Genomic DNA, 18,113 nt, shown 5'->3' with positions numbered 1-18,113 from the left:
AATGCCTGCAGCTCCACCAGGAGCCAATGTTACCTCACAAATTCACTTTAAAGTTAACGCATTTCCAACATTCCCTACATGCACTTCAAAATAAAGCACAAATAATCAAACTCCAGATCAGTGTGACTAAAGCTATTTACACTTCTTTCTAGCTCAAAGAATCAAATGAACMATGCAGGCTGAAAGAAATCTCTGGAGATCATCTGATCCTAATCCCTTGCTCAAATCAGGTCCAACTTTAAGCACATTGCTCAGAGCCTTGTCCAGCCAAGTTCTGAGTGCATCCACTTTTTAATATTCTGAGATTTCTATCACTTAGCACACTAAAGTGCAGTAACAATTCAACCTAATTACTGTCTGGCTCAAGAGAGGCACTTCAGACAAGCTTCCCTCCATAAAAATGCATTATGATCCCGTCAGTTGGACAGGTATCCTACCACACACATTCATAAAGGTGTACATTTGTAAAACCTGGGAATAGGAGCAGTAGRACCTTTATGAAAAGTTACAAATGACACTTAGGCAAAACTGCTCTTGGAAAAAACTAGAAACTAACTGTTGTCTCAGATTTTCAGAGCTCATCAGCTTTCCCGAGTTCAAAGAGTATGTTCAAGGAAAAATAAAAGACCTCCTTGTTACTGATCTAGCTTAAAAAAAAAAWAAATTATCACATCATCCATATTCTGCTTTCAACTATTTGGCAATGACATCACAAAGTAAGTTCACATAAAGTCCAAATTAATTTCTGCCCTAAAAAAGGACTACTACACTCTCCAAAGAAGAGCTATTATTCAAAAGATCTTGAAAACTAACAACACCTAACAAAACACAACTGTATTTGCTACACCTCCAGAATGCTTGTATCATTACTAGTTCTCTGGTATTACAACTCTCACTGTTTTCTAGTATGGTAACTTCAGCATCATTGCTATAGTTCCCAGTTGCATATATCCTTCAGCTGCTCATATTGCAAAATATTTGTTTTTTTTTACTGCAAAGTATTTCAGCTTATGCCTAATGCTGTTAAATTCAGGCATCTATATAATAGGTACTAGTATAAATTGTTGCTCCTTTTTACCTCCCCGAAACAAGCTAGATGTTTTCATGCCTAGAGTTCTACTGACCTCAAGAAAAGCCTGATTCAGGGTTTTTTTYGACACCGTGCCCTTGAACAATGTAGATAGCACAGTACTTTTCCAGAAACCATCTTGAGTTACACCCTGACAGCRTCTCAGTGCCCCAGTGCTGCCCTAACGAGTTTGCAGCTATGCTGCCTTACTGCATGGAGCTGGGGGATAGAATGGGCAATCAGAAAGAAAAATTCCAAATGCAAAATTTAAGACCACACAGAAGACCATTTAGAATTAGTTCATATCAGGAAATAAAGCAAGCATGACATTACCCTTCCCAGTGCTTCAATGTCCCCACGTATCAAGAAGTAATACACATATGAATTAATGCAACATTTCAAGTATCTCCATTTCTTYGGCAGTACACAATGTCAAACAGTGGAATAATACTCTTTAAATGGTATTCTACAGATTAACCTTACTCAAGGCTCATCCATCCATTCTCTCTCATTAGAAAGTAATGGAAAATCACTTACCTCTAACTAGAGTTCTTTGAAGGTAGTATCCTCCTTAGATCCCCTATCTTGGGTTGTGTCGCCTGCTGCAAGTTCCCTCAGGAGCTGACTAGCAAGGTCTAAAAAGTTTTGCATTCCCTTCTATAAGCCCTATTAGCGCATGTGGGAAGTTTTGGATCTCTCAGACTCTTTTACCTACACCTMCCAAATCACCATCATCTATGGATCAATGGAGGATACTACCTTCAGAGAATTCCATTTAGAAACAGGCGATTTTTCCCTTCTCCAAAAGCAAGTATCCTCCATATCTCCCCACTGCTGAAGACTAAAATCACATCTGCTATTGATCATACAAATGCAGGGAGGAGAATCAACTGAATATAATCAGAATATGAATTGAAAAAGCTCAAAAATTGAAGCATCAATACAAGTTGCACCCATGTAAGTTTGTGTAACAAAAATCTTAAAACTACTTCTCTCAATGTAGTAAACTCAGTAAATGCTGATTGAAAAGAAAAATATCAAATACTACTACAAGTAATCTGATATTTAGGTCCTTATTTCAAGTTTTCTGTGCTTTTACAAATAGACAAAGTCTTTTCTTTAGCACTGCACCACAGACTTGTCCACTAAAGAAAAAATTTTTCATTTGAGACACACGCACAACGCATTGTTAAATGCAGAATGAAAATACATGAACTGAATGGCTTTTGTTACTTTTAACAGATGATAAAAAACTCATTACTGAATAAAAACTACTACAAATAAAATTTGGTTCAGGGAATATTGCTAGAAATTAGCTTTAAAAGTTAAAGAAGCCATCTGTATAAAATAGCAATGTTTATATCAAGACAGCTTCAATTAGCTGTATAGTTCCAGAAGATTTTACTGCAATCTTAAAAAGAATTCAAAGGACTTTACCAACTCCAATCTTTTTTTCCAAGGTCAATGTCCTTCACCTTTACTACTTTGCAAGATTGGTATTTAGTTTCAAAGTATGAAGTATTTTGACTCACACTGCAGTTTAAATTAATTCTAACAATTCTCAACAGAATTACTGTTAAGAATTATAGACTACTAGTGCTTCAAAAATATTGCCAGCACACTAAATACGTGAAGAAAAATACTTAATATATAATAAACAAGCCAATAACACAAGTGTTTGTTTAAAACAACCTTTACTGAAAGACTTGTTTAATTTATTCTTATTCTTTCTCAGAACTCCATTCATTGTACAGGCATCCTAAGCCACAACCATGGAATTTCAGTTTGTAATCACTTTTTTTTTCAGGTAGGTGGAAAAAATAAAGCAAAATAACTTCCACAGATTTAAGAAATCTGTGGAAGAAATATAAATGCTTGCCAGCATCAGTAATGCTGGAGCAAAAGTGACCACGAACATTGATGTGCAACAGAATTTTTTAATCATCATCAAATCGCTTATTAAAAGGATTACGGTATTTAAGAAGTGAACTTTAAAAAGCACAGCAACAACATGGCAATTAAAATAAAAATTTTATGTCAATATTCTGCTCTTTCACTAAGACTTTCAACAATGCTATGAAAATTTAGCAGATGTTCCAATAAAAAGAACAACCCAAATAAAACTTTGTAATCTCATAAAGATTTCTCAAGTAAATGCTTCTATCAAGAAGAAAATAATTGATTACTGAAGCCCTAAGGCAATAAAGTTGCATTTCCCCTCCCCTTATACATGCACCAGTAGGACTCATGGAAGGGCAAAAGAAAAAAAAACCAAACCAAAAAATAAACCAAAAAGCCAAAAAAAAAAAAAACTTCTAGAACTTGCTAGCTGGTTGACTGCACAAAGACGAACACCCCAAGATGGAGTATCTAGGATGATACTTACCACGGAACCAATTATACCACTGTGGCATTATGTATTCTATGTGTGTATGGATGCACTATTAGGCAGCAGAATAGTACACACCACGCTAGCAAAGGCCTGGCTGGAGCCATAGGGCCGGATGACCAAAGGGATATCCAGGTAAGTGTCAATTCTCCAGCCTTCATAGCCACACTCCAGGCATCTCACATAGTCCTTCAGTTTGCCTTGATACAGTTGATTTATAAGATCAGCCTGAAACAAACACATTCAGCAACAGACAGTTAATAAAAATGACCAATACCATTCTTTTGGTTTGACAAAAAAATGCCCTTTTTAAAAGAACATCTAAATTGCACGGCTACACCTTTAAAACACCATTCCCCAGCAGGACATCCATCTCCTGATTTCTTATTTTGCCCTTCCCAAAACACATATCAAGTGAGCTTCTCAAATCATGTTACAGAAGCTTCAGTGTCCTTTACAGTCACGTCTTAAGTGACTACAAAATCACTTGTTTTAAATGGAAGATTTATGATCTTGCAGACATTGTTAACAGACTGACCCTGCAGACCCTGTCCTGTGTTTCCAGAGACCATTTACCCATCTCARACCTCAAAACTGTCCTGCAAGAAGCTGGCCATTTATCAGAATGTATCATGGGAATATACTCCTAACTTTCTCCCACATTAAGAAGAGAGCTTGAGCTTCCAGAGGCCACAACAAAGCCTAATAAATACTGACAGCRAGGAAGTTATTGTGGGAGCTGCACAATCACTTTCTGTGCTTCATAYAAAGACTAAGAATCCAGAGTGCAGAATATTCCACTTTTAACTGGGGGAGGAAAACTGATACAACACACACCTGAAAGTCATACATTATAGTAGCTTAATTACTGCATCAAACAGGAAAACTGGAAACTACCACAGATTTTCAATAAGATAATGAATGATATTTCAATAAATGGTATTTAAAATTTAGTAAAGAATTTTTTATGATCATCTTTAGAAAACCCAACAAGACCCCAAAATACTACACCACTGAAGAAAGACAGCTTTTCCATGCTTACCTGCTCCGTTTGCTTCCATTTCTGCTCCAAAGCATCAAACATGACTCTACAAAGCTCCTGTACATCATGTTGCTGCCATGCTGTTAAAAAATGGAATTATTATTAATTATAGCAAGAGATGTTATTAGTCCCCATATTGAGTGTTGCCTGAGACTGCATCCTAAAAAACTACTCCTTAGTTCAAGTCTGTACCTATATTAGCCACTACTGGGCCAGTGTTCAATTCCACAGGCAGCTGCCTCTCAAGCTACGTCAGAAAAAGAAGCAGCCAGCTTGCTCACAATGTTTATGCATAAACAAGAACTGTGTACATAAGCAAGAATATATGAAAAATACAGAACTGCTCATGTACACTGTTATAAAATAAACTGCTTCTGATTTCTGTCCCACTTCGTGCTGATTCTCCAAAACTCAACTTCCAACTCACCATCATGTGCAAATGAAAGAATCAAGAGGTTATGGGGCAAAATTATCCAACACAAGTGTAAAAAAGACAAATACAGTGTGCGATTTGAAGTTGACAGCAATTATGGGTAATTCCAAAAATCACATTTGTGATTCAAAACAGAAGCAAATTTCCTATAAAGAATAACTTCTTTAGAAACAATTAACATCTGTAATGACAGTTTAATTACAAAAATGTACCACTTTAAAAGCCTTAAACTCCTAGACCATATTTCTTTAAAAATCAGACCCAAAGTACCCACRTAGACTACTTTGTTTCCATTGAAAAAGGGGATTCCATTAATCATCGTTAATCATTCTGTGATTTTGCCCCATAAACAGGGGTTTAGCACGTGGCAGGCAGCAGCTGAAGCAATCACACCAGTTTAACAGCTGCACATTACCTTCACTGCTATCCCATCCAAAACTCCGAGTAACATCTGTTGTTTCWATGGCCCTTTTTTTGCTGGTCTGCAGTAAAACAAACAGCCTTTGAAGCTGGTAGGGAATACTCCTCTCAGGATCCTCTTCAGATTCTTCAAACTCCCATCTATTTGCAACACAAGATTTTGACAATTAAAAATGCTTTGAAACCATTATTCAAAAAGGCACCAATTCAACATTTATTACATTTCTAGAGGTCTGTCATGTCACAGAGGTAGAAGTCAAATGTAGTTGCTTTCCATTTCTGCAGTAAATGGCAATGATACTCTTTAAAAATGCATAAATCTAACAAAAACAAAGGAAATTTTGGAAGCCATTCACTGATATGAAGTGCWCTTAGTATCAAATTAAACTTCAAGTTTGGTATTTTCAAGATTGTTTAAAAACCTTGTCCATGCCACAACCAGTAACATATTTTACTAAAAATCTGACGTTTTTAAGCAGACATAATTTATAAATCTACCCAGCTTGATTTCAGTTATGCTTTCCAGTATCTAAACAAGGAAATTTTGACAGTTCTAAAGGGTCTCTTACCAGATATACGAGCACAAATTTAAGAAGTTTTTGATTCTATATACTCACTTATATAATGCATTTCTAAATTCAGGAGTCATGAAAAGTGTTTGCAGAAGGCTGTTCAAGTAGCAAGTCATTGCTTGATTTACCAGCCCCACATAGCCTAAAAATACAAGAATAATGAGATGGAAATAATGCAAAAGGACAGGAAATCACTTTAAAAAACAATTCTGTGATAGTGTTTAAGAAGTGCATTMATCTGTTGTTATTTATGGTTATTTACACTATAAAAATGGAGGGAATGTTACCATTTCTGAGAGCAAGAGAGAGTAACAGTTTACATAACAGAAATAATTCCACTGAATGTCATGAAACTATTTTCTTGATCACAATAATAACTAYTATTTCAATACTGCACCACCGGGGATATAGGTAATTATAAATATTTTAATAGTAGATTTAAGCATTTTCCAGAATAAACCAGAATTTTCTAAGAAATAATTGCATACCAGCTTACTTACTGCCTGATGTCAGCTAACAGTACCCCAGTAATGATGTTAACATCATTTGTATCTGCACTGGTTTTATCAGTGTCTTAAAATTAGAAATAAAAAAGATCAATCTCAARTGCCCATACAACACTAGTATTTTAAAACCTTCCCCCATAAATAACTGATAAAAAAAACTAGTTAAACTACTAAAACTGTGTCATTTTTATTAGCTGAAAATKAAATTCTTTACTTGTATTAATCTTCAGATTTTCTCCAGAATATGCAATATTAGCAACAACTGATAAGCAAAGAGMATATAATGCAGCATAGTGTAATAAAGAAATTAAATATGCCTATTTATATTCTGAAAACTATTGAAGAAAAAATAATCTCAGTACCATACTAGTAATGAAAAGGCAGCTACTCCACACACTGTGAAGAGACTGAGTCAGAACATTTGTACTTTATTTATTGCTCTACACTATATAAATCATCTTTTCAGCTATATTACATTAAAAAAGGTACACGAAAGATAAACTTTCCTATTTGTCAGAAAGTCTTAAGGGGGTGTGATGTAATACAAGTGTAAGCTTAGTGCCTTCTCAACACAGTTACTCGGTGGAGTTTCTCTGCTACCAGGTGTAATTTGCGGTCTCCTCCTGCCCTGTGGAGCAGCCAGGGAGCCTCTCCGGAGCTGCTCTGGCACTCCCCTTGCACAGGGAGCCCCTGTTTGCTGACAGAACAGCCTGTCCAGGATCCTTCAGCTGGGAGAACAGAGCTCAGGCTGAGCACCCCCTGCTAATCCAAGCCTGGCTGCTGGAGCAGGGGGTGCAGAAACAAACACTGCAAAGGAGGACCCCGAGAGAGCTYGAATTACACTGGAAGAGAAGGATGGAATACAGCTCTTCCATTTCTAACCTAATGTGAGAATATCATAAATAGGGTAGAAATGTACCAGTGAGGTGGGTATTTTCAAAACAAATTGCAATTTATTAAAAAAAAAAAAAAAAATCCTGAGGTGCTGCTATTTGAAAATGTGCTAAAATCATTACAAATCAGCATTGCCTTTACAAGAGAGAACACTATACCTGTCTCTGATTTGCTCAGGACTGAAGAATAAGAATAGCTTTGACTGACATAGTCATTGGTACATCCAATAGAGCCTTCTCTTGGAAGGGGGCCTATAAATCTCTCTTTTGCACGGTCATCTGCTGTACCTGACTCCTCCTGAAAACATAAACACACCCATTTCATGCAAAAAGTTAGACAATAAATTTTTACTGGAGTACCTATGAGTTTCTTTTCTCTCATGGCTAAGAAATCAATTTTGCCAGGCACATCACACATTTTTTTCCAAATTGCAGGTACCWAGTGTTTAACTACAGTTCTGCTCTCTAAATTCTCAAGCCCTCGACACACTGTTTGTACTGGCAGAAGGAAATGTTTTTTGGAGTACAGTATAACCAAATACAGTATTAGAATGCACACAACAAGCAAGCCTGCAATTTAGCATCTCCTGCATCTCAAGTTTTCTGCACTGAAATACAGAATAAGATTTTTTCCAGACATACAAATTTCAGTTCATTATTCTCTCAGAATCACCCATAAATTCAGATCTTGAGCACAAATATTTACATGTGGTGTTTTTTCCCTTTTTCAGATAATTAAACTCCACAACAAAGGCTAAGTAGACCAGGATTATACTGATACAACAGCCGAGTAATACATCTTAGTATGCCACTAGTTTATCCAATCTTTAGTTTAAATAAATTGCAGCTGTATCATATATTTGAGAAYTAGAAAATTTCAAAAAAATTGTTATGGCAAACAGTGGCTTCTAGAGCAACACTGCCAACTCTTCTTTTATATATATTTTTATTTTTCCATAAAGTGAAATGGGAAATGTGGAAGGAGGTAACTGCTGCAGATGCAGGGCTGCTGGTTTTAAGAATTCTGTCAGAAAGGTCTAATATTGCTTCCAAACACCCAGAGGAAAAGGATAGGATATATGGTTATACATATTTGTAAGGCTTATCTCCAAACATGTAAAAGATTAATTAATTATATAACCTTAGAAAATTACTTTCAGCAAACATCACATAAATACTCGATGAGCATGAACAGCGTAACAGCAAATAACGATTACTAATTGAATTGGTCCTATTCAGGTGAAAGGTAAATAGAGATGCAAATACAGTCAAAGTCTGTTGAGAAGGCTCCCAAAGCAGCTCATTATATGAAATACACAGCCCAGATTTATTTAATTTTCCGATCTCACAGGAGCACTACAAAGAACACACACACCCTCCCCCCCAATACTATGGCTTATGTAGCTGAGGGAAGATTTTACTCACCGTCAGTACATGGGGCTGCTCACCATCCTTGTCTGTCAAATGCAGAAAGTTCTTCTTCCCTGGCTCAAAACCAGCATCAAGAATAGTTTTGTCACTGTTCTGATCTATTGGAGTCTGCTAAAAAAGAGTAAAACGGAAACAACACTTTTTTAAAACCAGTCTATATGCAATTAACACACTCCATCCAAGTACACATTTGAATGCTCATATTAGTTTTTGTTTAATGATTGAACAGATGTAGCTCTAAAGAGCACACCTTGAGACTAAAATTCAGCCAAATCAACCCAGTGGTGTCAGTCTGCTGTGGTGCACCCCCACAAAATGTGGGAATTTAATGGAATTAAATCAGCACTGTGCAGTACAGATGGATGTTTTCTATACTGTGAAAACTGAAGTGTTTGCTACCAGGAGGAAATAAGAAGCACTTGCCATACCGTGTCAGTGCCATTATCTCCACTGCCCCACATCAAATCAAAAGATCCATTCACGTAGCCCACTTTGGCAGCCACATCTTCAAAGAGCCTTTTCAGTGGAGTGGAAGCTGGCAGGTTCAAGGTAACACGTTCATTCACTGTCTTGGAATTGGTGGTGTCCTGTATTATACACAGCACCCTGGGCTCTTCTGCAGCACTTTCTGCCTGCAATGACAGCAGACAACAGTTTGTGAGCAAAGTTAACAACATCTACGAGTTTAACTGAAAAATCAAAACAAGATTTCACCAATAAAATGTAGTACACTTTCAAAACCTACGGTTCCTAGAACTGGACTTCATTTTTCAAAATAGACACAAGAAATTAAGAACCTTCCAATTTTGAAAAATATATAAAAACAAGATCCATTTTTMTAGAACAAGAAGGAATTTGTATGGATGTGGAGAGAGAGAAACCACTTGGGTTCTGCACAGAATTTCAGCCAGCAAGCAGATAGAAGACTGCTTCAAAATCAAGAACAGACTTCCAAGTCATCACTTCCAGCTCAYATTTTGCTTTTACACAACCATAAATCCCGCTGAGGCAGAATATACCTTTTGTGACTTTCARGAATGCAATCCAGAAAACCTGCAAGCTTCCAAATAATCTTGGAAGCTGACCTTTAAATAAAAAGTTTCATAATCAAACCACCAACTGCCTACTAAATCCACTAGTGTCCGAATTGCAGGAGATACTCTACTGCCTCAACAAAGTAAGAAAATTAACATCAACAAATGGCTACKGGACAAAGTGGAGTTTAAATGGACACTTTAATGTCTGTGAAATTAGAACAATAATGATCTTGAATGAAAGTGGCAAAGGAATAATAAAATTTTCTGAATCCAGAYAGGCCAAGAAAAATGGAGTTTTTCAACACTGAAAACCAGGAAGTCAAAGATCTAAGCACAATCAATTAACACTCTCAATTATCCAAAACTGATGAACTGCAAGGAATGACTGTACTTAAATASACATCTCATAAGAAAGGATCAGGTAAGTAAAAGGAATTGGTCCTCAGGGACTCAGCCTTTTCAAGCTGTAACACACAGACAGTGTCATTGTCAGAGTGCCCAAACCGCAATCCATGGCTGAAAGCCACAGCATCTAAAAAGGCAAAAACCCACATGCAGTGCTATCACGATTTTCAGTGGATAAAAACAATAAATGGCAATAATAATGCTTATGCTAAAACACTCAGCCACATCACAAGCATCTTCTAAAGAATACAGAACTGCAAAGATCTGAACAGCTTCAGAATCCCTTGTTCCTACACAATCAGCCTCACAACACAGGTGACCACCACCAAAGAGGTACAGTCCCTTTTTTTGAGAGCTCTTACATCACCAAACCTTTTCAAAAGCAACATGGACATTCCAGCTGATGCTGCATGCCTTCATTACACAGGATTTCAAGATCTGCTGGCAGTGTTCATGCAAGGATGGAATAGAACATTAGCTGACTGCAGCATCTATTCCTATCATCGTCAGAAAAAAGTTGTTAGAGAAAGGCAAATAAAACCATGCTCGACCCGGTCTGTATGACGTTAGTTTGCTTTCAACTGTGACTTTTCTTAAGACTTTGGAGTCCAATTTCTGTAGATTTACCAAATGTAATATCCTGTTTGGAAGCCGTCATAAACTGCATGCTCAAAAAGATTCAAGGCATCATTTGCAGCCCATCTGTAATACTTCATACACTTTATCTTTACAGGAGAATTTTACATTTATGAACTACTTTCCAAGAACACACACAAACCTATTTCTGAAACATTAACCACACATTAAGAAGAAAACACAATTTTGAAGTCAAAGTAATTTTGACTTATTATATCCTCACTTTAATCTACAGCACTCACAGAGACACACAGGGCTGTACTTAAGCAGACTAAAATTAAATATCAGCAGTGATTACTTCTCCTGGGCTTCTTTCCTTTAAATTTCCCAGCACGGCAACTTTTTTCTTTTTTTCCTTTTTTTGCTGAAGAAACAATGCCTCTCTTTCAATGTGTCATTAGAAAAGAGAAGGTAAAGCTTGTTCAGGGGTCTTCTTTCTTGACTTTTTTTTTTTTTTCTGAGAAGACGAGCAGCAGTTAAGACCCAACAAACTTGTAAGATCAACCTACCATGCAAGTCCCTCAATAATGGTAAAGGCTTGCTCTGGGTGGAAGTCCACCATCCTTTATAGAACAGTGCAGGGAGATTAAGAGGCATTTGCTACTATTCATACAGGTTAATCTCAGAAAACAGAGTTAATCTGGATTTAATTACCCCCACGTTGATTTTGTATCGATCCTGTAACTTGATGGGCTACTGTACATGATGATATCATGAGCAGTTCTGCACTGAAGAGTCAATTCCTTCTGCTACTGCCTTTAGGTAAACACCTCTGTAACTCCCCCTCCCTACAGGAGTTACCTSTAAAATCAACTCTTCCCACTCACACTCTCCCTGCAACCTTTGAGGGTGAATCAGTTGTGACTTGTATTAGAGCTGCTACTGAAAATAATTAGACACACATTATCTGAGGGACGGAAAAAACATTACGGGAACAAATTACAGAAGATTACAGAAGATTTGCTGGTTGGGTTACTGGATGTTCCACGTCACACAAATCCTCTCCTCCTTGTTCACAGATGTGATTCTGACAGACTGAACTGGTTTAACTCAGGGTTAGTATAGCAAAGGGTATTAAGCCATCATTCATTCACACTGCCACTGCTTYAAGTCATTAGCAGCAAACAGATAAAGCAAAAATAACCTCAGCCCAAGTCTATTCATGGAGAGCATCCACACATACCATCTGAACTAAGAGACAATAGTGCAACACCTTGTTTGGAGCTACTTCACTACAACAATAGTCTGAAAAGTAATACTGGCCACTGATAGATCCCTCATATATTTTGACAGGCTGTCATCAAACCAAATAAACAACAAAACCACCAAAATTAACTTCAACCATTACACAATGGAATATATTATGAGAGCAAAACAAGTCCTTTTTTTAATGCAGAGATAGAGCCAAAACCTCACACACCAGTGTAAAAGCATATAAACAGACTCAATTTGAAGCTACTGTTAAGACTGAATTTATTTGCATACATCAGCTTTGTATTCAAGAACATGCACAAAGAATATAATGTCAATAACTCATGCTCACATTAAAATAAACAGAAGCTACACCATCATGCTGTTATGTTTTTTGGTTATCATTTCATAAAGTTGGTTTCATTTGTCTACCTGTGAAAATTTCTTCTTCATTTCAGCAAAGATACTTTGTCTGCAACTCCAAAACATATCCTATAGCATATGAAAACAAAATTAACAAGTCATCATAACTGAAAGTGATAAATTGACTTTTATATGAAGTCAGTTTCATAGTAAAAAAAATACTGGGTTTGGAAACACCATTCACAGCACCAGCATAACTTAAGAAGGGATAGCCTATTTCAATATTTAAATTATCRTAAGAGCAGTATTACAAAAAATGTCAGTTCAGTTGTAATATAGATCACATTTCATCAAGTAAGAAGTGAATGGATAAGAAAATGTAAACAACAATTCAAGATATAAACTCATACTAACACTTTCGTTAATTATCTTTAAAAAGTGCCACAGACATAGGTAAATGTTTTACCTCAAATGGTTCAAGGGTACAATTAGCATAAAACCCTGTAATTCAGTCTATTATTGCATTTATAAATTATGAAGCTGTCCAGTTTCATATTAAACTGTTCTTTCATGCCTGAATTCTTTCCTGTAGGRAAGTTTTACTAATATAAGCCCATTTTGAAGTAGGCAGCTGAAGGCAGAGGTGACTTTATCCCTAACAGCTTCCTTTGCTTATAATTTCTCTCTACCTTCCTAAKCAGCATGCTCCTTGTCTTCCCTTCAAAAACACCCCAAAAGAGGTGAAGAAAGGGGATGCAAGAACATCATGAGATACTCAGGACACTTTCATATATTAATCAATATTTGCATCATTTGTTTCCTGTGGAGTCACAGAAGCAGTGGATGGACTTGCCTTCCACTTCTTCAAGTATAAATTTKATGGAAACATTTTCCTATGCCGCTACTATTCCAAAGAACTTCCTGCTGGATTGAACTACAAATCCAACATTAGCATAAAAGCAAATTAAGAGTTTGAGCAAAACTAATACCAAGATGAGTTTTCTCTTTACGGACAAACTTTGAAATGAAGTTTACTTTCCTACAAAATCACCAACAGACATGTATACTAAAAAAATAAAATCCTGTACTGTTTAGACATTAAAACACAGCTACAGGCATAGTTTTTTATTCTTTAACCATCTTCTGATTTTAAGCTGTCCAGCTGCTGCTGGGGAAGGAAAAATAGAAGGTGAATAGTGAGGTGTGTTAGCAGGGATTCTGTGTGCAGCTCTCYAGCAATACTACACAGAATGAAGGGTGCAGTTCCGAATGGAAACCTGGGCAGAAAGTCAGCATGTTGGCACTGCCACAAAGGGCTCCAGGGAGAACACAGACTCTGGAGCAATGTCTCTACAGAAGGAATAGGGATGGCAATGTGTATGTGAGAAAGGACCCAGGTGATTTTTCCATATATAAACTGATGAAAGCATTTCATTTACAAACATCAAGTACTACTTAGGAGTTTCTGTATCTGCTATTTTTCATTTTCCTTCATTGTTACTGATCTATCTACACAAATCAGTGAGCATGGTGCCTTCCATTCCTTTAMCTCCTGCAGTACTCTGCCAAACTTCTTCAGAAAATGCTATTTATATGTTCAGACAATACTTACTGTGAAAAGTTTCACACTTTATCAAATATATTTCTCACATGACTTCAAAACCAGAGCATTCACCAATCCTAAGGAATCCAAGCACATTTGCTTGTGTCACTGAGGCAGCTTTCATCACCTGTTTATTGAGAGCCTGTACCTGAACTGCAGCACGACAACCAGCTCTCAGCTATTCACAGAAATGCCAATCTAAAAATAATATGCTGCCATTTTTCAGAAGCACCTAAAGCATCCTTGTGATCACAACCTCAACAATTATATTGAATCAAGTGATCTGTACCAATTTCACCCCTTAGTATTTTTAGAACATGCACAACATCCTTTTTAGAAATTATTTCATCTGCCAATGCTGTGCAAGAGCACTTGCTCAGTGCAAGCTGACTACATGCCAAGCATTGCAAAAACCAAAGAAAATAAAAACCCTGGCATTTCAGTGCCTGAAACCGTGGTCAAGTTGTTTTTTTATCAGAACTTCACCAAAAAATTCTGTGACTTACTAGTATTCACAATTATCAGTTCTTTAGAACCTAGTGGCATTGTTTTGGGAGTATTTCATTCAAGAAAAGAGAAACAACGAAATACAAATTGACAGCTCACTTGAAGGTACACCACATTAAATCTCAAAGGATAGAGTCAAATATCACCTTCAAGTGTTCACAAAGGAATTAAAACTTTATCAAATTGAATAAAAAGGCTGAATATGTACTTGTAACTCAATCACTCAGTTTTCTACAGACATAATTTTCACCCTTAGTTTCTTACATAAAACCCACCATATTTTAAAACACAATAAAAAGAGCAAAGCTATAGTGCATTACAGTACCAATTGTAATGTACAGGGTGGAAAAGGTTTAAAGCAATACCCTAGCCCACTCCCATTTAACTCCGACAAGACTAAAACATGTAATTCAAAAGTAACACAGTTTTAAGATACTGGTTTACTTCAGTAAGTCACCACAAGTTTTAATGCTATATTGATATCAATACATTCTATCAGCAGAAAAAGGTTGCACAATAACAATTTTCAGCAGTATTCCTGTGTTAGTACAACTAACATTTTAAAACTATGATGCAAGACTGCATTGATTATATCCACAGGTTTTAAAAATAACAGAAAATAGAATTCATGGACTTTACTTCACAATGGCAACAAACAAAGTCCTAGAATTTTTTATTGTACACTGATATTCTAAGCTCAAAAAAGTGCAGAGTGTAGTAACAACGTCAAATCTTCACTCTGACTCCTGGTAACTGCTTCACAACTTAGGAAAAGGTTCACTACTAGTCTGCAGTGTGTAGCTGCACCAAAAAACAGAAGGATTATACCTTTACTACTGATGCTTTTGATTCTGAAATTTTAATCACCGGTGATGCACAAAACAGTAGAGCAAATGGCATTATTGTTTGTGGTGATGTTCAAAATGTACTAGTGCAAGAAACAAAAAGAATATTACTTATTTAGTTATCAGATTACTCTACTGAGTAGTAACTTCAGCCAGCAGCATTTACAGTCTGAGGCTCCAGTACCAAGTACTGCCCATCAGGCAGTTGGTACCTCTTGGGCAAAAACATTTCATCAGATGATCATGAGGTGCTGAGAGTTCATTATCCTGATCATCTTTCTACACYGCAGATTAAATACCCTGATGATACCAAGGGAAAGTAAACGGTGACTGAGAAGCCCAGTGGCCAATAAAAGCAGCAAAAGCTCTTGCATTCTACTTCTAAGCCTTACTCACCAAACTAAGCAATGACATGAATATCATTTGCGAAGAACAAATTACTTGGTGGAATTCCATGTGGATTTTCTGTTTGTTTCCTAAATCTGATTTCCAAAATACCTGCTCAGTCAATGAATTAGTCAGTGTCTCTAGCTGTCACAATCACACCTTTATGTTTTATAATGGAGCACATGAGAAGGAAAGCAGGAAAAACTGATAAATTATGCAAGCTGTAACCACTTGTAGAATCTTTTAATACATGGGAATGAAAACACAAAGATGTCTTCAGCATTGAAAAGAACAGCATCCCTTTACTTAACAGAATTGCAAAATATTTTAATCAGATTCCCACTCTTCTAATGAGGAAGTCAGAATGATATCCATCAAGAGACACATTTGATTTGTTCAGTGCATAAGATTAAAATGGATTCATTAGTTTAGGAATGAAAAGACTCACATTAGTGAGCTGAGAGAGAATTCACACCACCTGGCTTGATTTAATAGCAGCAAGTACAAAGGATATATTTATATATATATTTATTCTGACAGGTGTACTGTGGATAGTTCATGCTGGAACATGCTGGAAAAGGATCTGCACAGCATTTATTGACTCAGTAGCAGAGACACTTCAAAAACCTCATAGCAAAACATATTTCCCATATTCTGACCAATATTCACTAAGTGCTGATACATCTTGATTTTCAAGATAAGTCTTTGTAAAGTTCACTTATATTGCCAACAAACACACACGGGCATCTCTGCCATCAAAAAACCCATGAACTGTGATCCTTTATCCACCCCTAAAGGGAAGAACTGAAACTCCAAATGCTCTGCTTTGCCTCCAACTGCTGTTAAGGGCATGACAGGAATACTTAGGAGAAGGCTGTTGAGAACTCAGAGACCTGGATAATCCTGTTTACCCATAACTCACGGTTTTCTGCAATGGGACTATTAATGAATCTCAAAATAACACTCGTTAAAACTCCCTGTCATAAAATTTAAAACAAGGATACACTGAAAAACAGTGGCAAARTTGAAGATAAGCTTCTATTACATATGTACATATACATATATATATGAAACCAGATGGGCTTCACACAAATAGTTCATCTGTTTTCTTTCTCAATTTGATTTCATTGATATTCTGTTCAGTTTCATTTTACTTAAAAATGCAGAGACGCAAGAAAGAACTTTAAAAAACTTGCTGAGAAAAAGCAACTTGCRCTAGTATTATCAATGTACAAAGTTTATAGATTTCACACTGTTTGTTTAAGATATCCATATCTATAATCACACATATTCATCTTCCTTTCCCCATACTTCCCCCACTACAGATAAAAGTGCATTCAAAATCCTCGTCCAATGAGTCAGTTAAAAATACACATCTGAATCATAAGTATATTCTGAATACAACTCTAAAGCCAAGGAGGATACTATTAATACATATAACTAAAGACACAGCCTTGGCTAGCTGCTTTTATTAATCACCTTGTCTATTCCACTTAACTACAGCTACTACCACAGTGTTTCTCCTGCCACTCTCCCTTAGCTATATGTCTGTTTGGTTTTAAAATRAAATATTTGAGTATATCAGCTACCCTAACTTCTGTCCCTGGTTTTGTATTTTTGAACATTTTGTTTAAAAGCTAACATTTAAGCATACTAGATACCACAAACTTCATCACTTTTTAAAAGTTTCTGGAGATTTCATTTTCCCATCAGAACACTAAATGCAGTCATTTAAACCCTAGTGTCTTAAGAAAGGAAACAAGAGGTAAAGTTACCTTTGTCCTATATATATATCCTACAAGAGCCTGCACAAAAAATTGTTTCTGATATTCAGTGTTGTTATTTGCTTCCCAGATCTACTCAAGAATACCATTTAAGGATCAGCACCCCTTTCCCTAAGCTCCACAAAAATGAAGTTCTTGTCTGTASAGGTAAACGTAACAAACACGAACGTTTGAGGAAAAACAACAGGAACGGTTTAAGTAATTTACCAGAACAAAACTGTCGGAAAAGTTGGCAAAAGGTGTAAGTATACTCGCTCAGGAAACAAAGTAACGATACTACTCTACCAGTAGCTGTTTCCAAACACTTCATGCCACCACTCGAACTCTTTCCACCGCACAGTATCGCTCCAACTTGACACGTGTCATTCGCCTATCTCAGCAGGACAGAGGCTTCGCCTTCCTCTTTCACTCGGGCTCTTATCTCTAGCCTATAGCCAAAACCAAGCCTTCCCCCTTCTCCCTGCAGCAGGGGATAGATGAGGGGCCCAAAATAAAGCAAACAACCCGCTGCTCAACCCGTTCCCTCCGGCACCCACAGCGGCTRCTGCGTAGCTCCGGGAGGCGCTGAGCCGCCCCGCACCCGGCCCCGGCCCCGGCCCC

At 36.8% G+C, this 18,113-nt stretch overlaps 1 protein-coding gene across 3 annotated transcripts in view; it reads right to left on the bottom strand.

The window, feature by feature from the left end:
• USP47 (ubiquitin specific peptidase 47) overlaps positions 1-18,113 on the bottom strand; it is a 38,775-nt gene that overhangs the window by 20,028 nt on the left and 634 nt on the right. For 2 of the 3 annotated variants that reach the window (XM_057382005.1, XM_057382007.1), the window contains exons 2-8: positions 9,184-9,387; positions 8,750-8,866; positions 7,484-7,622; positions 5,971-6,067; positions 5,349-5,494; positions 4,501-4,580; positions 3,537-3,686 (exon numbers count right to left, since the gene is read on the bottom strand). In XM_057382005.1, the coding sequence (XP_057237988.1) occupies positions 3,537-3,686; positions 4,501-4,580; positions 5,349-5,494; positions 5,971-6,067; positions 7,484-7,622; positions 8,750-8,866; positions 9,184-9,387 (933 nt within the window). The remainder of the gene's footprint in view (positions 1-3,536; positions 3,687-4,500; positions 4,581-5,348; positions 5,495-5,970; positions 6,068-7,483; positions 7,623-8,749; positions 8,867-9,183; positions 9,388-18,113) is intronic. The other variant, XM_057382006.1, reaches the window with a different exon arrangement.

Source organism: Malurus melanocephalus, unplaced genomic scaffold (genome assembly GCF_030028575.1).
Source record: "Malurus melanocephalus ecotype Western Australia unplaced genomic scaffold, MMel_1.1 scaffold_545, whole genome shotgun sequence".
Lineage (NCBI taxonomy): Eukaryota > Metazoa > Chordata > Aves > Passeriformes > Maluridae > Malurus > Malurus melanocephalus.
Note: the sequence above shows the minus strand (reverse complement) of the source record. Positions and strands in the feature narration are given on the sequence as shown.